The sequence below is a fragment of the Phalacrocorax carbo genome, chromosome 1 (assembly GCF_963921805.1).
Source record: "Phalacrocorax carbo chromosome 1, bPhaCar2.1, whole genome shotgun sequence".
Taxonomy (NCBI): domain Eukaryota; kingdom Metazoa; phylum Chordata; class Aves; order Suliformes; family Phalacrocoracidae; genus Phalacrocorax; species Phalacrocorax carbo.
Window position 1 is genome coordinate 3,684,707 of NC_087513.1, and position 22,385 is coordinate 3,707,091.

General features: G+C 45.6%; 1 protein-coding gene across 4 annotated transcripts in view; it reads left to right on the forward strand.

Annotated features, from left to right (window-relative positions):
• The window catches only part of PLXNA4 (plexin A4), a 460,966-nt gene extending 439,361 nt beyond the window's left edge, over positions 1–21,605 (forward strand). For all 4 annotated transcript variants that reach the window (XM_064442386.1, XM_064442376.1, XM_064442394.1 and 1 more), the window contains 4 exons: positions 864–1,033; positions 3,686–3,898; positions 13,636–13,786; positions 14,518–21,605. In XM_064442386.1, the coding sequence (XP_064298456.1) occupies positions 864–1,033; positions 3,686–3,898; positions 13,636–13,786; positions 14,518–14,613 (630 nt within the window). In that variant the 3' untranslated portion in view covers positions 14,614–21,605. The remainder of the gene's footprint in view (positions 1–863; positions 1,034–3,685; positions 3,899–13,635; positions 13,787–14,517) is intronic.
• The last annotated feature ends 780 nt before the right edge of the window (positions 21,606–22,385 follow it).

Genomic DNA, 22,385 nt, shown 5'->3' on the forward strand with positions numbered 1-22,385 from the left:
AACTGCCCCCTTTTCCAAGCCTGGTCACCCTCTGATATTCCAGCTCTTCACCTTTTTGCTAAAGGTCAACTGTCCTCACCGGCTTGTCCAGGGTGGTTCTCCAAGTGCAGGATCTGGGATTCTCCTCCCAAAGGAGCATGAGGAGACCTCTGCAGTCTCTGCAGTGGACATTACTGAGGTCTGCAGAGCAGTGTCTGACACATCCATACATTGCTTCTAGGGTTTGCCTCAGTCCGTACCAATGGGTAGTAAAAAATGAGGAGGCTTCTTGGGGATTAAGATGAAGTTTGTGTTATTTCTTATACTACTCACACATCTCTCTGCAGGCACTCTTGTCCCATTTGTCTCAATGACACCTTCTGCTCTGCTCTACAGTCATCTGACTTCTATTCCCAGCTTAAGAATTGGCCCTGGATGATAGCCAGCATAGAAAATGGCTAGTTTTTTCTCATACATGCACTAAAGCAGTAAAGGATAGGACTCGGAGGAGAGAAATTTCAGTGTGAACATATTCGGGCCTCTCCATCACCATATACCTGATATGGGGCAAGGTATCATACCACGGCTCCGCCACTCTCCCTGTCAGGGAGTGCTGGTAGCTGAGAGGACAGGTAGCATCTTGCCCTACTCCACCTGGCTGCTAACCAGATGTAGAGGATACTGTGAAGATACACATGCCTGCTTAAAGACATCTGTGTTGAAATTTCCAACTCCTGCCCCATTTAACAGATATTAGATGGCTCCCATTTTTCAGTCACATTTTCTGGGCCTGATTCACAGACATACTTGTCTGAGGTGCCAAAATTCAGTATCCTTTTCCTACTTGGTATCTCACATTCTTCTCTCCTTCCTTCTTTCAACAGGGAACCCTCCAGAAATTTGTAGATGACCTTTTTGAGACCATCTTCAGCACTGCTCACCGTGGCAGTGCGCTTCCCCTGGCTATCAAATACATGTTTGACTTCCTGGATGAGCAGGCTGACAAGCACAACATCCATGACCCCCACGTGCGGCACACCTGGAAGAGCAATTGGTGAGTGAGACAACCCAGTACAGTCCAGCACCAGGTCCTGGACTGGAAGGAAAGGAGAGGGACATGTGATTTGGGACCTGGCTTCTGGGGAAGCTGAGGAGCTGGTATGGGGTTCAGAGCACCAGAATCAGTCTTCCCAAGCCTATGGGGAAGTTAGAAGGTCCCAGATCCAAAGGATGCTTTCAAAGATAAGGCACGTTGGCTAAATGGGTCCCAGTTTGCCCCTATATTACATGGGGATGGCAGTATTTCTGAGGGACCACATGAGGATGTAGGAGGAAAAATGGTGAAGTATTTAACTGCTGCGTTGTCCAGGCCCATAGGAATGTCTAGGGAGGCATGGGAGAGGATTCAGCACCCCTGTCCTTGTCTAGACTAGGTAGTTGAATCCCCACTATAGTCAGAGGGGGGCTAGAGCTCCATTTGTTTGCCCACCCATAGGCATCTAGTGCCATCTGAGATATTTTAAGGTATCCCAGACATCCACAGGGGATGTGCAGCACCCACAGGAGACTTGTACCCTCCTGGGCTGGCAGCTGGAGGCCAGGAGAGCATCCCAAATGGTCCTAAGCACTTAAAGGGTCTGGAACTGGATGTGAATCTCCTTTGGAGTGAGTGACAAAGCCTGACATCAGCCCCCTGCTCTAGCTGCCAGGCAGCAGCCCCTCTTCGTACACGTAAAGGGACAGCGGGGAAAAGCCAGGATCGGTGGAGAGAAAAGATTTCTGCGGCTCCTCTCCACTGAGTCTCCCTGTTGGAAAGTGTCCCCTGGGGAATCACTCCCTCCTCTTCTCCTGTGCAAATACAGGGACTATAAAAGGAACAGCAGAGGAGAGCCATGGGGCTCCCAGCTCATGCATTTTTTCCTTTTACCAGCCACGCTGATGGCAGATCGTCACAGCACAGTGACATAAAAAAAGAAACCCCATGCACCAAAGAGGCTTTCAACTAATGAAACATTAGCATATTATTAACATTATCTGCGGCACTAATCTAAGGCTGATTGCAGCCACTCAGACTAAATGAGCAGGAGGTTTATTTAAGGGGGGAGAGAGGAAGGCAGAGTGTGTGTGTATGTAGGAAAAGGGGCAGTATGAAGAAATCTGTTCAATCAGATTAAATTAACTCAAAGTCAGAGCACGGGCTTCATTATTCCCAGCTAGGGACAGCCCCTCCCCACAACCGTACGCACACTCAGGCACACACACACGCACTCTCTGCTCGTCCTCGCTGTGGCTGTGTTTGCCATCCAAACACCTACAGAGGAAGATCTGCATGGTTCACTCATCCACCTCACCTCCAAAAGATGAATCCTCCATTCCCAGCCTAAAATGTTTCCCTCCCACAACTCCCATCAGCTCTCATTGCCAGGATCTCCTGCTCCCCCTGAACTTCTGCCTCTTCCCCTATGGAGGCTGCTTGGCTGATAGGATTAACTGCGAGAAGTTTTCCTTACGTTTGCTCTGTGACTTTGATGGCTCAGGAGAATGCATGGTGGTTTAGGAAAATGTGGTGTCATCTCTGTGTCAGGACATGCTAAACTGCCTGCTGTTACCCAACATGTGTCAGACTTGAAGATGAATTATTTCTGGTGCTGTGAACACACGGGAGTAACGAGCAAATGGAAGGAACTGGGGAGTTTAGCCTCAACATCAGGTGAATTTGTTAAGCTGAAGAATAACCTCCTCTTGGGAAGGTGCAGGCACTGAAGGTAGGCTTAACAGTCTACCTGACAGAGAGACAAGAGTTTGGCTCTGTGATCAGTGACACATCTCAGCTCCTAGGCCATGATCATATGAATGCATTTGCCCTGACAAAAAGGCTTAAGGCAAAAGCTGGAGGTAGATACCTCAGGGCATCTCATACAAATGAACTGCTCTGTTGAGAAAAAGGGGCGGAGGGAAAGGGCTTTGTATTGCAGTTGGAATAATATTATAACACTCCCTTGGTTAGGGCAGATATATTTTCATTTCAGAGGTTGCAACACTTGTTTCCCAGATCCTTTTTTTCCCTTCAGGCAACAGGGTTTTCCCTGTCACATAATGACATCTTCATTCCCAGTGTGCTGGGATCATATGCAGGCTTGGGCTTGAGCTGTGGACCATGACAGTACACGGTGTCCACAGCACACAGTGCACGCCATTAACACTCCTAGTCTCAGCCTGGGAGCTTTACCTACTTCTCTTCCCATGGGGTTGCTATAAGGGCTACAAAAGCCAAGTCCCTCGATGGCAAATGTTCACCATAAGTTTTGTGGATGCAATGCCTGTCCTCGTCTGATGAAGCAGCCAACAGGTGCAACTTCACATCGCAACCTAATATAGAGAAGTTAGGGGTGATTTTCATCACCTCAGTTATACTCCCATTAATTTATGTGCAACTTCAATAAGATGACATTGACTTTAAGACTGACAAAATCTGGCTTGTAAGGATAACAGGGACCAAAGACACTCCCAAGGTGATTCAGCTGCCATCCCTAGAGTCCTATAGGGGACGAATTTGTTGTATATGAAAGCTTATCCCAGAATCCTTGTCTCCACACCATGATCTTTGATTCCCATCCACCATTTACCATTATAACCTCACACAACAAAGCCTGTGTACCGTGTACTGACTGACGCACCTCTTCCACCCCTCCCGCCCCTCTTGCAGCCTGCCATTACGGTTCTGGGTTAACATGATCAAGAACCCACAGTTTGTCTTCGACATCCACAAGAACAGCATCACAGACGCCTGCCTCTCTGTAGTGGCTCAGACTTTCATGGACTCCTGTTCGACCTCAGAGCACCGTCTGGGCAAAGACTCACCCTCCAACAAGCTCCTCTACGCCAAGGACATCCCCAGCTACAAGAACTGGGTGGAAAGGTGAGTTTTAGCTCTAAAAACAGGAATGACATGAGCAAGTGATACCTTCTCATGGATGGAGGTAGGAGGCATCATCTGTGCTGCTTTTACTAGATGCCTCTGTGCTTTTTTTCTTTGGTTATTGCCTAAGTAGAAAGCTCCATGTTAGCCCTTTATTCCTATGTGCCTTGTAGCAGAGATGGAAATTTAATTAGAGGTGTGAACTGAAGGTGTTTGCCATCATTGTTTCTCTTAAGGAGAAACTGTTGGGAAGTGATAGAGGGAAAAAGGAAGAGGAGGTGATGTGTTTGACCCTTGTGAAGTATGTGGTCTTCTAAGTCTTTCCACACAGACCAGAAGTGGTTTTCTGTTCTCAGCACTGTTGTGACAGTCCCCACACTGCCTAGGTCCCAAGAGTCATACAATTATCTCCCCTTATTCTGAGTCCAGGAAAGAGTCCAGTAACTTTCCTCGGAGGCTCCTCTGTGCTTTCAATGAGACGCCATAAGATTGACAGGCTGATGACTGAAGCTTTGCAGGTATTTTCTGGAAGGTCAGAGGTCCTTCCAAGCATTTTATCCACATCTGCAAGACCTGTAGCTGTACTGTTCAATCTACTGCACTGGAGGTCAGTGTCTGGCAAAGCTACTCTACAGGGAATACAAACAAGACAACTATTCCTTCAGTTTCTCTAAGATTTTCCACAGGACAAGCGAATAGCACATCTTGCACTCCATTCAGCAGGAGCCTGTCTGCTGGAGCAAGCCTTGCAGAACTTGATCTGCGCTTTGTTTTCCAATATGCTACGCTCGCCTGGTGTTATTGACAGATTTGGGAACTGCACAGATGGAGAATGATTACTACTCTGTAAATACAAGGATGGGTTTATCTTACAGATCATTCCTGTATAATGCCAGCCAGTTTTAAGCAATGATTTGTCTGGATGACTTCAGAGGCACTGCCTAAAATTGATACTGCGCCGTGCAGGTTATATGAGACCTCTGTTACTGTAGGCACACTGTGCTGTAAACCACTGTAGTTCCTTTGGTGAGAATCATTTTCTCTCACTTTGTGAAAGGAGAGCACGGCTGATCAAAGAGCTCTGTCCCCTAGTCAGCATGAGGTGACATTTTTTTGCAATAATGTGCCCACTGGTGTCTGATTTGCCTGGACAATTATTTTTAGATGTGGTTAAACACTTCTGCAAATGTCGTTTCTAGGCAACCTGTAAGGCTCTTACGAGCTACCTTGCTTAATTATGACCTACTTCTGGTACTGTGTCCAAGTTTCTTAGTATGTGTTGAGGTTGATTGCTGGATTGACCTGGATAGGGGAAAAGAGGCGTTTGAGATTCATTTAGAAATCAAGTTTGCACCAACAGTGACCCAGAGGTGTCATACGCTAGTGACACTTTAGCGACCTTGTGTGTAGTGGGTGGCTGGTTCCTGTGGACAAATACGTTGTTTTACATATGACCCTGGCTGATTTTTTATCTTTGGAGATGGTACAGTTGAGCAACAAACGGAGGTACGTAGGTGGAGAACAGGGTATTTCTTTATGCAACACCTTTTTTTTCCCTGGATAAACAGAAGGCTGCAGTTTCCATTTTGCTTTCCCAGTATCGATTTCACTTTACAACTTTTTGGAGCTAAATCTCATTGCCCAGTGATCTTCAGTAATAGGTACTGCATTTCCCTGGAATTTTTCCCAAACAACTGGATTTGCAAACGAGGTACATAACACCTCCTGCTGCTAGTAAACAGCACTGGATTCTGTGCCCAGCATGTGCTGGGTTGTTATCCGCACTGATGTCTGACAACTTGAACTGAAGCCCAAGGGGAGGCTGTGGGTTTTGGAATATGGTTAGAGCTTCTGCCCTGCTTATATTTTTGTGTATCGGTTCTACTGACTCAAGGCAATGGCACCTGGATGCTGTGGTAGATCAAAGGAAAAAGGTATCAAGGATGAATAAAATATAATTTCAATTCTACCCTAAGTTAATGAATTCCTTTTCTCCATTCTGCAACTGTACTTTGAGAGAGTTATACCAAATCCAAAAACTTCCAGTACTGGTTGGAGCTATTTCTGTAGTCAGTATCAGCTGGAGATGGCATCCTTCAAGACCACCAGACTTCTTCAAAGAGCGAATCATAAGATAAAAAGATTTTCAGCTGGGGAATTTAAGAAGTGGTTGAGTAAATCAGAAGAACCTGAAATCAAATGAACTTTGATGAAGAAGAATTTGAGAGAGGGCAATTAGGCAGTGGTGGAGTGGTAACCCTACTTGAAGGCACTCTGGAGTAAAGACAGGCTCCTGTCTTTTAACAGGTCCGCTGAAATGGTAGCTGACCTGGGTTACTCCAAGCCTTCCCTTTGCAACTCCTCATTTCTAAGTGTGGAGTGGGCCTTTAGGACTCAAAACTCAATGCAGGGAATGACCTTGGCACAAGAAGCAGGCATGGGTGAAAGTACATACCTCCAATCCTTCAAAGATTAGTTTTCTACCCCTTAGAGTGTGCAAGTACATTGATTGGGAAGGGAATAGCTGGAGATTCTGGCCTGATCAGGGGTCTACCTCGACTTGGTAGTCAACAGGGAGCTTGATTTCAACAGTCCTTTTTTAATGCGGTTGGAAGCAGAGGTGGACTCTGCCTGCTGAAACAAACCCACTGAGAAATCCTAACTTTAGGGAAAACCAGGTTCAGCATTCAAATTACAGACCCAGGGATCTTTCACTGTAAAAATGCGTGGCTAAAAAGGTGCAGCCACAACTTGGGTTTCCTGGGGCAGAAGATGAGGCCTGACTGAGGCAGGAGAACTAACCCATTGAAACAGGGACAGACTATTTGGATTTTTTTAAGTCATGAAGAGTCAGACCGTAGTTCTAAAATAAGGTGGAGGCTTTTCAATTATCATTATCTGAGTCTATTGAAAAAAAAGAGGAAAAGAATGGGAACGGTAGACCGGATTCTCATCTGACTTCTGTTAGCAAAACTCCATAGGCTTTGCTGAATTTACATTAGAGCAGCTTCAGATCTGCATCTTTTCAAGTTTACTTCAAATGTCCCCTTTGAGCCTAGAAATCTGGAGAACTTGGGAGCATTTGATGCAATCCCCAAGCAATACAAAGGGGAGCCTGTTCTAATTGGGACTGTCTCATTAGCATTCAACACCACACTGAAAAGATGACAAAGGGCTGTGACTGACCTTTCATTTCTCTCCATGCTGCCAAGCTTATGATAACACTTGTTTGAACTTCATTAACACCGTTTAATTGCCTGCATCGCAATCAATACGATGTTTCCCTACCAAAGCCTGGCATGGAAGCAGGGTTGTAGGAAACTGAAAAGGGGCAGAGCACAAAAGGCAGAAGCCAAAGAGTTTTTCCATTGCATACTGGTGCCCAAAATACCTGCAGTGTTGCAAGGAGAGGAATTGGTGTTTTTTTCTCATCCCTGCAGGGACTTGGTTTCCTTTTGGCTGCTTATTGTGCATTAAAAATAGCCCCTCAAAGAAAAGCTGAAAGTCAGTGGAGACATTGCAAATATTCTTCACACCTTGAGAATCTTCCAATGAAGACCATTCAAATAGGCTTGACAAGTTTGGGTCTAAAAGAGATTTTTAAAGTGTCCTGATCTGTGCAATTCAGAATTACAACTTCTGCAGTTTATTATATTAACCTGGGTACAAACACAACCAGAATTAGCTGTTCATACCCAGGTCCTGGGTCCTTGATTTCATCTATTTCCTTTTCCTGAAGCAGCTATGATTTACATAGCATAAGCCTTTAGGTGTTGAGGTCATAAGCTTAATAAAAAATGCTGTGGGAGTGTGTTTGGAGTATGAAGAATGGACAGTCTGTCCCCGTTTGGGGTCTAACCTACATCACTGGTCAGCCTGTGGTTACAGGACTCTGTAGTCAATAGATGGTCTCTTCCAGTGCAGCGCTTCTGACGTCTGTTGGCCACTTTGCAGCTGACTTTAGAAAGAGAGACAAACTGGACTAGTTTAGTACAATAAAGATTATAAGCTGCATGCACCCTAACATTGTGCGTTACTGAGGTTTTAAGTAGAAACATTGGGGTGACTCCAAGGGCTTTAAAAGAGAGCGTCAAATGACAGGTGCAAATCCTGGCTCTACTTTAAAAATATCTGTCTTCTGTGTCTCCTTTCCCTGCCAGATAGAAGGCTAAAGGTATAGCATACCAAGGGTTAAGGTAGAGGGGTGTTGTCAGTAGAGATAATAAAAACTGGTGCTGGAAGGGGCCTCAGGAGGTCAACCCAACCAGCTCCTGCCTCAGGACAGGATCAGCTCTGTCTAAAGCCTTCCTGACAGATGCTTGTCTACCCATTTCTTAAAGGCTTCCAATGACAGAGCCTCTGCTCTCCTCAGGCAATCCATTCCTGCCTTTCCCTGCCCTTCCCATCAGAGTGTTTTCCTTGATGGCCAGCCAAAATCTTCCTGGCTGCAATTAAAGCCCATGCCATCTCATTGCATCCCCAGGAACAAGGGGTACAGCTCATTCTCTGCCTCTCTGCTGCAGCTTTTGGTGTATGTGAAGACTGTTCGCTTGTCTTTCTTCACCTTTAGTCTCCAAAAAGCTCCTAATATTTTCTCATTGCAGTAATATGCTGCTTTTACATAGTGCAGTTTTAAGCAGGCAAGATGAAAATGTGTCTATATGCAGAGGATACAACCTCAGACCCAACACCCTCTGCACTGAGGCGATGCTGGACAGTATCTTTTCCCAGAGAAACTACCTGTTCACTGATTCACTCTTCAGCCATTGACTCAGTGCTGCCCATCCATTCTCTACTGTTTATTCTGAGATGAAAAGCAGCAGGAAAAGCCATACACATGCAAAATAAAATCATTGCCTTAGCTAAGGGGACGTATACATGGACTGAATCATTCCCTGAAGCTCTTCAGGGCAAACCTCTGGAAGAACTGACAGATCTTAACCTATCTTTAAGGCCGGTACCTTTTCTTTAGCTGTCATGCTATTACTGCCAAAGTCCAATCAGAGTCCAACAGCCTGGCCTTGAACCTCTCTCCAAAATAGGATCAGTCTGGGCTAACAGTCTGGCGGCTGCCTGTAGCTGAATCAGCGCAAATGCACACTTCACAGCTCAGATGCCTCCCAGGAAGCTAAAACTGCCATGCTATGACAACAGGAGAACTGACAGCATGTCCTTGCACTGCTTCACTTCATCCCACGAAAGAGCTGGCCGCTAGGTTGTTCCCAAGCTTTCCTTCAACCCTTCTCTGCTATAGCAGTCCACCCTCTCCCTTTCATACATCTCTTCCTCCTTCAGTGGTCTGGATACAGCCAGCTATTGCATAACCCCAATTATGTTATTGCTGTAATTGCGTCTGCCGTCTGCAGCACATGGATTCGTTACAAGCTTTTCATATGCTAAAATGATTATTAATGAGTGCAGTCCCAACCCAGCGATGGCACAACAACAGCCATGACAAAAAGATCTTTTGGAAGGCAATTAGCTCCATGCTAAGCTGCCTAAACCACGGTGGTGCTGGAAAATTTCAGGAAGCACTGGCAACACGGCTTTTCTCTTCTCTTTTGATGAGTTAATGAGTTACTGAGTGGCAGCAGGCACAGTCATTTTTGCGAAACAGCTCCACTAAGGACCCTGTTCTGGTTGGTACTGAAGGCAAGAGCATCTACCCTTGGCTAAACAGAGGACAAGATGTATTCCCAGGTCACTGTTGTATTGCTTTCCTTAGGAAAACAAAATAAAAGAAAACAAAACAAACAGAACCCAGGGAAAGAGGAGGATGTGAAAACAAGAACAATTACTTTTTGAGAATAAAAGGGAGCACTACTATATACTGGTGCATCGAAAATCTTTCCCCATACAATAGCAGCAGTGGATTGTCTCATGGGCTCTCCAGTTCAAGCCACGCTGGGGTGAGTTGCTGTGCTAATAATACCTATGAAATCACATCGTATGGTCTAGTAATCCTCACATCCTCCATTTCAGTTGCTGATGTGCCTCAGTGAGGGATTTACACAAAGTTCTTGAGGGCTTCTGATGTCTAATGAACAAGTTTCCTGCTACGTGGGAGAATGAGCAGATTTGAGGTCAGAACTCAGCCTCCTCCCGTGATTTAGGGGAAACTGAAGCATGTAAGAAATGATCTTTTGATGTGCATCTAAGGATCTCCCAGAAACAGCTGGAAAGGGTACAATGGAGTTAAGCAAAACCAGAGTATGGAAGAAAGCAAATCTGCAGCACCAGGCCAGCGAGTGGTGTACATCTGAACAAGTAGTCACCACATTCTACTTTGGACTCTCAGTCTTGAACCTTCAGAGGCAGGCTAAGCTAAATTTGCTGGTTTGCTACCTTTCTGTCTCATCCAGAGGGAATCTGGCTTAGTCTTACATTCCCAGCCTCCTGCTGGCTAATGCAGCCTCTGGGGCTATGGAAGTGTGAGTCAATGATCTGCCCATGTCTCAGGCGAGGTCTGGTGGCCCTCAGCTTTGGGCTGATCACAGGAGCAGGGCGGTGAAGGAGCATCCCACTCCCCCTGCGTTGCCTCACAGTTCAGCTATGGTGCAAGTGAGAGCTGTCAGCTGCAGGGGCAAAGGGAAGCGGCACACAGGCAGCCTTGCAAATGCCAGCAGTGAAAATATAAGGACGTCTCGGGGTTTGGTGACAGCTTCACAGTGGTTTTGAAGACATTAGGGGTATGCAAATGGCAGAGAGGCTCTAAGTACCTCTGAGGATCCGGGCTCAAATGGAAGGTAAATACTCAGCAGGGATGTTGTCATCTCCCTGCTAAACCGCTTTAATATACACATTCATAATTTCTTTAGATAGCACAATGATGGCTTCATTAGAAACACTTCTTTATAAATAAGTCATCTGGCCATGGCAGAGTTCTGATGGAAGGATATTATATGCCTTCTCCCTGTACTAGCAGCTAGGTTTGATTATTGGTAGATGCTTTTTTTCCCTTCTTTTTCTTCCATTTTTCTGGCAAAACACACTTCCACAATATCTTGGTTTGCGATCTTAATCGGAATGACTGCTCAGGTGTATGATGGCCGGGGAATTGAGTCTGGGGGAGACCAGGACACTTCGGTATGGCAGTGGGTGATGGCCTGTGACCTAGCACACCGAGATCACAGCTTGAGAGCCTGCCATGGCTGGAGAGGCCTCCAAGCCCTGAAACTCAGATTGTTGCGTTCTGTCCTTTACTTCATTGCATGTTTTCCACTGTTCAGATGAGTCATGGGGGTGATATGCTGCCGGGAAGGTACCTCTGCAGAGCTGGCAAGGGACTGGAGAGCTTTCAGACCCTTGTGAGTCATAGACCAAGGAGAGAGTTGCTACCAGGTGAAAGGGACACAGGAGAAACTTGGGGAAGCAGAAGACACGTGTGTCTGTGTTTCACTTTCTAGAAGCACCCCATCCCTGAACTTACTATCCTGCCACCATTTGATGGCTAGTCAGACCAGGGAGGAAAAGGAGCGTTTCAGCTGCTTGTCAGAGCCAGGCTGGCAAATACAACACAGCACCTCTGCTTTCCTCCACCAGCCTCATTTATTTTTGCTGTGATGTAATCCCCTTCACTTTTCGTTTTGCCCAGCAGGAAGGTGGCTATGCAATATTCATGAAGAGCTGGGCTCTTCTCCATAGGCCCTTCTTAGGCACCATAAATCAATGCATTTCACTGCATTGCAGGTTGTTTTTTTCCCACAAGTCTATGAACTGTGCTGGTTGCACATGGGTGTAGTTTTCTCTGGGTACCAAGGCACACCTTGGTTTTTGGCTATAAGGCTCCTTTTTTCTCAACAATGTGCTTTGGCTCTGAGGAGCTTGCAATACCAATGCCATGGATGCCACCAGTCCCAGACGCTTTCTCTTGTCAGAAGTACATGCAGCACAGATCTGATTTTATCCAGATGATGATGATGAGAATTGTTTGAGTTTTCTGGGAGTGGAAAAGGTCTTGAAATATTTAGTCATCCTGCTCATCATCTTCTCCTGGAGGTAGTTTGGCAGGACAGGTGCTCAGGAGGTTTCCAGATGGTTCTTTCCCTTATAAACAACTGTTCAGATGCACTTGGGGATTGGGGATTAGACAAAGCGCAAAGCAAAAACAAGCCCAGACCAGTCATCACTGAAGTACTGGGAGTGGGCAATATTTAGACCATGGTACTGAGTTAGATCAGAATTTTTGGCTGGTCCTGAGTCCAGAAGATGTTTGGACTCCAGGGAGAGAAACGGTGTTGTATATACTGGAAGTTGCAGTGAAGTTAATGAGATTTTATGATGAGCCAGAGCCTAGCTCTGGAAGCAGTCAGGCTGGCAGACTATGCGCAGAGCTGGGAGAAGGACCTCTGCCTCCTATGTCTTTCTGTCCCAAGGGTTACATCAACCCCGCCTTTGCAAAACCAGGATAGCAACTGAGACCAACCCATTATGATAAATCAGGATGGAAGTGCAGAACACAAAACCAGACAGTAAAACAGGAGCCTTCTGCTGTGGAGGAGTTTCCTCCCAATGCTCTTGCACTGTGTTGTCTTTCACAGGAGACTTCGGCAGCTGCTTGCCCCGCTCAGTCATAGAGAGTATTTTCCCACTTGTCTGTCTGAAGGATCCTTATCATACAGCACGTTAGTGTCCAATTTCTCTGCAGTGGAAAACAGCCTACATCTCAGCAGGTGTCTCCACGCTGTTTACAGGACACCTGTCAGCTCTTTTGGCTCCCCGTCCCCTCTGCCTCCTAATTATAAAATTGTGGATTGCTGCAGCTATGGGATTTTTTTTCTTTTTCTTTTTTTTTTCTTGTGCACAAAATGTCAAATTGCAGAAATTAAAAATGTAAATGATGGTGTCTAATTAACCAGTTGACAGCAGAGCACAGCTGCGAGTGACAGTGACTGATTACCTTCCGCAAACCTTGTCCTCCAAGACCTGCCTTACCCTGGGGACGAAGGACATCGAAAATAGCAACTTCCTTAAAGAGACATAGCTCTGCTGGTGAAGCCTGATGGGCAATGGTTTGGGGGACTCCACATCTCACAGATAAAGCCCTAATTCCTCTTAAGATCAAGGGGAATGTCATTAACTGCTGAGGGAAGCAGATTGTTGTTCCCAGTCAGAGTGGAGATCAGACTGGAGATGGCAATGTTTTGGAACCTGTTGCCATGAACTCTGACGTCAGACCAGACTAAAATTTGGGGCAAAAAGATGTTGAGCATAAAAGGAATTGCTGGGATAGACTGGATTCAGTGCGGGAGGCAGATGATGTTAGCAATTGATGCAGATGTGCTAGTGTGAATGCTGCAAGGTGCAAATGCAAAGCTTTTTTTTGCCAATGGGAGCAAAATTCTGAGCTCTTAGTGGGCAGCGAGAACAGTGGGACTTCTCTGTGGGACTGGAGGTGGTGCTCAAAGCCCTTGAAGGCCAGACAAAGGAATCCAGCATCAATAGGTACTGCACACCTTGATGGCATGGAGAAAGCTTACAGGATGGTTTTTGGGGTTTCAGTCTCAGATAGGGTTGAGTGAATACCACATATGTCTGGTATCCAGGAATAGTGCCTCAGTAATTTCCACTTTTGGCTAAATTAAGTCTCTTGCTGTAAAAGAGCATGACCAGATATATCACCGGTACACCAGAAGAGCCCAAGAGTGCTGTGTGTCCTTTCTCCTTATTGTCGATGGCTTTCATCTCTTGACTCCCTGCTTCTCCCCTCAAGAAACACCTGTCTTTCTCTCTCTCAGGTACTATTCAGACATCGCCAAAATGCCAGCAATCAGTGACCAGGACATGAACGCCTACCTGGCTGAGCAGTCTCGCATGCATATGAATGAGTTCAACACTATGAGTGCGCTCTCAGAGATATACTCCTACGTTGGCAAGTACAGCGAGGAGGTAAGAGCCTTGGAGGGGGAAGAGCAGTTCTGCAGGGCCATGGGATGGCCCACGCATTCCCAGGGCCCAGTATGTATCACAGATACCTGTCTTCATCCTGGTTGGGGGGATGATGGATTTAATGAATGGAAAGCAAGGCCTGCGGTCTGGAAAGGGAGAGCCTGGGATAATTGGTCTCCCCAGTACTCTTTCATCTGCATCCCTGTTATTTTTGTCTATTATTGGTCAATCAGATTTAGCCAGCTTGCAGTAGTCAATGGTCAGATATTAGCTTGCTACAGAAGAGCCCTCTATGAGCTCTGCATCACACCTGACCCACAGTTGTTTAAGCATATGAACCCAGTGCCATTTCAGATACCCTAAAGCACCCTAGAATGGTCCAGCAAGCATGACACAGGACTTAAAGGTGACCAGCATGGTTCTGTGTGTTGAAGACTGGGTGACATACCTTAAGGCATCTCGAGTGACATGGCAAGGTGGTGAATAAAGCTACCAAATAACTGATCTCCAAGATAAGTTTGATTAGTTGCAGTGTAGAAGTCTGCATTTAGACAAATCTATCCCAAACTGCATGCCTAGTTCCCTGTTGACTGACCTGCTTTGCATGATCTAAGCTAAGCCTGGGACCTACCTTAGGGAAAGATGACCCTCTTCTGCTGCTGTAAGATGCTGGACTCAGTCCTTTTGGGCCAAAAAGATTAAACCCCTACAACTTCTTTCTCTTCTTCCAGATTCTCGGAGCCCTTGATCAAGATGACCAGGCTGGGAAACAGAAACTTGCCTACAAACTTGAACAAGTCATAACCCTCATGAGCATAGACAGCTGAGAACTGTCCTGCCAGGGACACCCTGGGAGGGATAAACCAAGTCGTGCCTCACTCAAGATCATCATCTTTACCAAGTGCAAGTTTTGATCGGCTGTAAGCAGAGTCACCTGAACAGCGCTCCGCTCTCTCTCTCATTTCTTTCTCTTTCAAAATCTATGGACAAAGCGACAAAGCCCCAGGGGTTAAAAGAAAAGACTGCAGAGGAATCTTAGCTCTGGGGGCATCAAGACATTCGGGTGGAGCTCTCCTTTTCACGGCTTCGCCTCTGCCTTTGCCCTAGAGAAAAACTATTACACCCCAAAATCCCCACAAACTTTCCCCCAACATCACATCATCACTCTGCAGATGGGAAATTGGGAGGTCACCTCTGTCATGCTGCTTTAACTACCCTCCTATGGCTGTAGCCTCTGGAGTGGATGTGGAAATGAACTCAGTATTACTAAAAGTCTCCCCAAGGGGAAGGCAGCCTGCCTGCAGGGATCCTGGAGGGCAGGAGCAAATCGAGATCCTCTCCTGCAGAGCCATTGCAACTCTATCTCTTGATAGTGTCCCACTGGGAGAGGAACCCCAGGGCTCCCTGAAAAATGCCACAGCTCCGTCCAGAGTGGGACCATTATGGCTTTTATCTGCCTGGGCTAACAGCGGTGTAGCTGCTGTCTTGGGGGAGGGGAAGGGTCAAGAGGGGAGGAGGAGACCGATGGTCCCCTGCCCTTGTGTTTCATATGGTTATTCTTATTTTTCAAAGAGACCTGTGTTCCCCTCCGTCTTTCCCATTGTGTCCTGTTGGTCATAGCACTGTGGCAAAAATGCTCTCTCTGCTCAGTGGCATCCCGTCGGTGGTGGTTCTGTTCCTTCTGGCAATGGACAGCACAGCATCTCCCTCGTCCCCACCCCCAGCTCGGAAAGCAAGAGCCACAAGTCTCGTTTTGTTCCAGGCAAGGAGCTTGGCCTCAAAAACCAACTAGAGGGATTTTTTTAAAAGATGTTAGTTCTTTCCATTTTGTTTCCTCAAATGGAACAAAGCTATTGTTTTCTCATGGTGGAATATCAGAAGGATACTGAAGGGCTTGCCATGAAGCAAGGTGTGACTGATGGTAAAACCTTCCTTCAAAGCCACTCCTATGAGGAAATATCACCACACATGTTGGAAGGAAACCTTGGAGAAAATCCAAATGAAACACTGCAAAATATTCTTCTACCTAGATACCCCCAGGTGAACTGCATGTCTTCTGGAGGGCTCTGAACCGCTGTAAGCTCATCTGCCTTTTGGTGCCAACTCCTGGCCTTTCCTCTTCTCCATTTCTGGAACCATCAGGCCTTGCTGAAGGCACAGTTGCTGTCTGGGAAGGATTTGTGCTCTCTTTGCCCTTCCTATCCCTTCACAGAGCACTGTCACCACAGGACGATTGTGGGTAGTTACCCTGTCCTATCCTCTGCTCAGCTCCTCCAGAACATCTCAACCTGTCTCACAGGCAGCCAAAGGGGAGTGAGCTCCTGCATCTCTTCTGCATTTGGCGATTTTTAAAACACAGCTGCCAGCCTGGATAACACCGTGGCTCGGCGCAGTGGGAGACCCTCAGGGTCTGGAGAACCTTGCATCTTGTACACCATGGAGGCGAGAGTTGGGTCTGCATTCATCTCACCAGTGGTGAAGAGAGCTCACTAGCAGATGGAGGAGTGGCTTGACGCCATGGAGAATCAGCCCACATCCATCTCACACCCTCTTCAGAGCTACAGCCTGGATCTACTTTGCACCTGGAGGGAGGAAGGGGTAAAGACAGGGTGTGTAAATTGATTACAGAATGATTGCATTTGGTTTTATTCATGCCTCTTGCTAGCAAACCAGAACCTCTTCAGAGCGACAGACCATGAGTGTGTCTAATGGGGGATGTGGTGCAAACAGGAGTCAGTCAGCAAGCGGGTTTCGTTCAGCCAAGCAGGTACACATGTAGGCAAGTCTTTTTAAAACCATTTAAAGAACAGCAGTCCAAAACTGGGTGTGTCTGTGGGGAGAATATCACAAGATTCATATTGAAACAGCAAACTTAGGGACACGTCTTGGTTTTAAAACCCCAGACATTTCTCTCTTGATTATAATTATTATTATTTTGTGCGTGTGCGTGTGTGTGTGTGTATCTGTGTGCGCGTGTGTTGTTTCCTTTTTAATTTTGCTTGCTTTCTGTTCGATTGCTGAGCTGATGGACTCATCATGCACCTTATGGACATCTCAGCATTTTTAAGAGGCCTGCGCAATGGGGATGATTTGGGTTTGGTTGGTTCTGCCATGGTTTTGTTGATCCATTTAGTAATGTCGGCGCATGTTCAAGATCCATTGATTGTGGCTGTGAAAGTGGGGTGGAAGTCCCACCAGAGCCAGCAGTAAGAAAATTACAACAACAACACAAACACAATATTTTTTATAAGTACATAAAAAAGGAAAATTAAAAAATAAAAAAAAAAGGAAGAAACCAAAGGTTTTGACAAACAAAGTGCCACAGAAGATAAATATGGACCCTATTGTCATGCCTTGTACTCACAGCTGGATGGTAGGAGTCTAAGGAAAAATAGCTGGCTTGGAGGGAAGTGGTTATGAGTGATGGGCTATACGGCCTGGACATGCGCACATGTAAGGAAGAAGAAGCTGTTTTAAAACAAACAAACAAAACAAAAAAGTATCGAAGTGAACTGGTGTAATCCTGCACTGTTACTGAAGTCAGAGGAACACCACAGGGGAAAGCTGAGACTCACCCTGTTTCTTTTGGTGTTTTCAGGGCTGTATTTTTGTTTTATTGTGGTTGTTTTCCATTGTTATTTTATTTCTTCTTGCTGGTACGGAGTTTTTCATCTGTAATATATATATTTTTTTTTTCAAGAAAAACTTGAACACCTCAGAGACACTGAGAATGAAACACTATGGGGAAATGGAAAGCGCCATGAGATTGGTGTCTTAACCCTTCCTAAGTTCCCATTTAGGCATTTCCATTTTCTCTCCATCCTCTTCTTTCCCCCAGGATTTGAAAGAAAATCTGTATTTTGCTTCTCTTTCATCTCCTCATTTTTAGTTTTGTTTTTCTTTATTTGGTGTTTGAGCTGCTTTTGGTTTTCGCTTGGAAAATGTGCCAGAATTGTGATGTAAATGCGTGGGCTTCCTCTCCTGTCCCCTTCAGTTCCCTCCCCATTTCCAACCACTGTCCCAGCATCCCCCAGTCTATGAGAGGTCTTGGCATCTTTCTTCCCAGCCTCACCTGTCGAACTAACTATTTTTTAAGTGCATGTAAAATACAACTGAAAACAAAGACACAAGCAGAAGAATGAGCCCTAGTACAACATGGATGCGTTCTTTTCCTCTTGCTTTGATTTGTTTCTCCCTGCCTCCCTTTCCACACTTGACCAAAAATGCCCGATAGGTGGTATTCCACACTTTTTCAAGCCACACAAAGAACTGCAGCCAAAGTCCCTGGAAGTCAGTGGACAGGCTCCTAATATCCAGAATATGCCAGATGATAGGCTGATCTTTATGGGTATTTCTCAAACACTGCAATCAAGGCAATGAATGGTGCACTTGCAGCACCATCAGAAATGGGGAAAGAGAACTCATGAAGATGCTCTGTGGTCCTACTGAGAGAGCTAAGGTTATTTCTTCGCTGAAGAGTGTGCTCTGGGACTTTGCATCTGGGTTAGAGGAACAAAAGATGAACAGTCCCTCTGCAAACACATCGTGACCTCTCTGTGAATGTACTCACCTATCAATGACACAGTGATATGAGATGTAATCCATCATGTCATGTGCTTTTGCAGATTGAGCCTTCTGGTAAACACTTGTGGGAACAGTTGCATGTTACCTGGAAGAAGGTGTTAGAAATTGTTAGTGCTTGAACAGTCAGCACAGGAGAACTACCGAGAAGTAGAAATGCAGCCACTCAAGGGCACCTTCCTCTCCCAACATGCCCCAGTCCTTCTCTTCCTACTCTTCATTCTGTCCTGAACATATCTGAAGGTTTAGTCCAATCCAGCATACACCAGCCTTGCTCCTTTAGGCAAGAGGTTTATGCCAATTTTCTCACCTGTAGTTTCACCACTGTAGCTGTCCTCTTTGACACTGGACACCATAAAAAAATTGTTATGACATGAAGAAGATTTACTAGCAGAATTTTGGTTGGTATTTGCTTTAACTGAAAAGTGATTACCAAAGTTTCCAGACCTTGTGCATTAGCCCACAGGGAGGTGTTGACCATGAAGGGAGCAAGACCAAGCAAATTACATAATTGTCATGATTATTTTTAATAATTTTGTTGAAAACTGATAGATATAGGGTGTTAAGTGTCCAGTGGCTACTCTCACTGCTGAGTCAGCCAACACGAAGGTTACACATCCCTTCGACATTTCCTAAAGGCTGGGATTTTTATGGTACAACAACCCAAGCACAAACCAGCCAATATCAAGAGGAAAACTGTTTAAAAGTAAGCCAAAACACAAAATGTAGATCTGTCCTTCCTCAAGGCTCTAATGAAGTGCTTTGGAAAGAGACACTGTTATGCGGAAGACTTTCGAAGGAAGATTAGAATCCTGAAAGGGCTGAGTCCCAGGGCTCCTCTTACTGGGGCATACATTTGCATTTCCACAAAGGACCCTCAAGTCCAAGGGCCATCTCACACCAAAAGGAAAATTCTGGGTTGCCGGAGGTGACCAGGGCTACTCTCTCACATCACCAAGGCATCAGTAAAACAAGTCATGCTTCACATTTCCCAGCTGCCCGTAGAAGGATTACCCATGAAGCAGATGTATCTGATAGCGTGGAGATATTGCTTGGCACTGTAAAAGGAATGAGAGAGAGGAAGAAAACTGGTCCTGCTTCCCAAACTCCGGGGGCAGGCTCTAGTGTGTAAGAGTTTTGCTCCTCTGTAGAAATCTGTTGTTTTCTGCGGTGGTCATTGCTGATGTAGGAAGACGCTGTGAACAGATATGCCTTTGCCGTAACCCCACCAGTCCCAAGAAGGTGCTTTTAGTCCCTTTCTTTTCCTTGGTTCACCATTTGGCTGAAGAAGCCAGACAGAAGGCACAGTACAGAAATGTGCATGTTGGTTGCATCAGGCTTGTGCTGGTTTTGGGTGGCTCACCAAGAACTGCATCCAGGAATCCCAGTTTGCATATCTCTCACCCTTGAATGAGGAAATCAGTATAAATATCCAGCTCTCAAATCAGTGCTCTTGTCTAAATTCCTCTGAACCTCTGGTAACCTTCTCTCCTGAGATGACATGAGGCACCCAGGTTCAGATTTCTTTCTCCAAGCTAGTGATGGTTTACACGATCATTGTAGGTTGTGTTTCTGTGTTGGCAGATGCCTCACCATGAGTTGGGTAGAGAAGTATTGGCGAAGCCTCAGTGATGCCAGGACAATTTTCTGTGTGCATCTGATGAGTAGTAAAAGAGTGGTCCTCCAGGGTAGGTGGAGGTCTTGGAATGTCCTCGTTCTTTCCATCCAAACTTGGTTTGCTGTGGAGTAGGCAACTGGTGGAGTGAGTGAACCTCAATGTCTTGGTGTAAACCTAAGCCTCCTGGCCATTCACAGCCTGAGTTTTCCTGCTTTGTACCCAATGCTGTTCCCATTTCAGAGTATCGTTGGGTCCATGGAGTCCTGCAGTTTTCCCTCACTTCTGCCACTGTGCAATGCCCCTTCCTCCAAAAAAGTTATGTTGTCTTACAGGGATAACAGTTTTGTGGAGAATACTTTGAAAACGGAGCTTGTCAACCATGTTTTGTTTGGGGTGGCTCAGTTCACTACACTGTTAGAGAAGCACCCAAGGGTACATAGGCTTACAGCAACGAATTAATTTCTAGAAGGATGTCAAACAAAAAAAAAAAAAAAAAGAAAAGAGAAAGGAAAGATTTACACTTGGAACAAATAAAACCACCAAAAAACAAAACCCCAGCAAGGATATAAAGCTGCTTAGTCTAATCAACCTGTCACGTGTGTGATTTCTGTTGTTGTCGTTGTTGTTGTTTGTTCATTGGCTTTTCCTTTTTTTTGTGTGTTAATCTTCTGTTCTAAAAATGGAGAGTTTACCTCAAGAAATTCTTTCTGCTTGGAAACAGATCACCTCAAAGACACTCACAGCAGAGAGCAGTGTTCAGCGAAGCTCAGTAAAGTGAACCTGGGTGTAGAAAACAGGGAAAACCAGGACTTTTAGGCTCTTTCAGCATTCCTTTCTCTTGCTGGTGTTGTCTGGGGTGGCTCCTTCACTCTGAGGGCGACATTTCCCGGTAGGAGAGGTTGCTGTTGACTTTCAGATAGACTGAGACACAAGAGCCAGTTGGAGAAATCAAGGCACATGTCCAAGCTTGCAGTCCTTTCTGAAGCATCTTAAGAGAAACTTGGTGTTACTTAAAATTTTTATGCTGCTCTTTCTCCAGTCCCTGGAGAAAACCAACTTTCCAGCCCAGAGTGGGGTAAGGAAGCAGAGAGATTAGGTGCTAGCTAAATGCTCCCAGTGTTTTCCCCAAGGAATCAAGACGAGAGGCAACTGGATTATTTAACTTCACAAGACAGGCCCTTCCTAGTGTCTGACCCTGTGTCTTGGACATACACATGAGCCAGAAGTCTCATTCTCTGTTTTGCTAAAGCTTCCATCTTAAATACAAAATCAGTGTAATGACATATCCTTTCACTACAGTGTTATTAACAGCCTCAAAGAGATGTCAAGACAGCATTAGAAAGGAGGTTGGGATCCTTTTTCTTAGGTTGTTGTTGTTGTTGGTTTGATTTTCTTTTGAATTGATCCTAGTTAAAAAATAAATAAAATCTATACTATTTAAATTGGAATCCCGTTGTTACTTGGTAAAGGCAAAGCTTCTGTACCTTTGTTATAATTAATTGTATACCTGTGTATGTAAATATAAGGCATTCCTATTTTGCAGTCCAGAACAAAAAAGAAAAAAAACCTATTTGTAATATAGAATAAAGTTTATTAAAAAAAATAAAGAAATAAAAATGCCCCAGGCTGTGATTGCTGGTTCCTGTGGCCAAACAGAGGCAGAGAGAGGGAATTCAGGTGAAGTGGAAGCACGAGACTGGAGACCATGTAAGTGGTCAAAGCAAGTTCATTTCACATCTACATCACAGAAGCCCTCTCCCAAGCTCAGGCTTTCCCACACACACAATACATGCCCTAGAGCTCCCTTAGTGTTCCGGAGAGTCAGCACACATTCACGTTTTGGGCTTGGCTTCATACTCACGGCCATGGGCTGGGCTGCTGAAATGTGGTGAGAAGTGGATCCCAGCTGAGCAAACCCCAGCTCTGCATTCAGCGAGGGCAAAGGCTCAGGGATCAGCACACTCATGCCAACAAATGAACAACAAAAGAAAAGCTTTTAATTCATTTTCAACAAATTAAAAGCTTTCTTCCACCAACCCAACCCTCCCTCCCTCCCTCCCTCCCTCCCTTCTCCCTTCCTTCCTTCCTTCCTTCCTTCCTTCCTTCCTTCCTTCCTTCCTTCCTTCCTTCCTTCCTTCCTTCCTTCCTTCCTTCCTTCCTTCCTTCCTTCCTTCCTTCCTTCCTTCCTTCCTTCCTTCCTTCCTTCCTTCCTTCCTTCCTTCCTTCCTTCCTTCCTTCCTTCCTTCCTTCCTTCCTTCCTTCCTTCCTTCCTTCCTTCCTTCCTCCCTCCTTTCATCCCTCCCTTCTCTCTCTTTTCTCCCTTAATTTCTCACACAAGAACCCATTTATTGGGTTGCCTGAACTTTCGGGGGGGAGGTGGGATCCAGACAGGTTATTCCT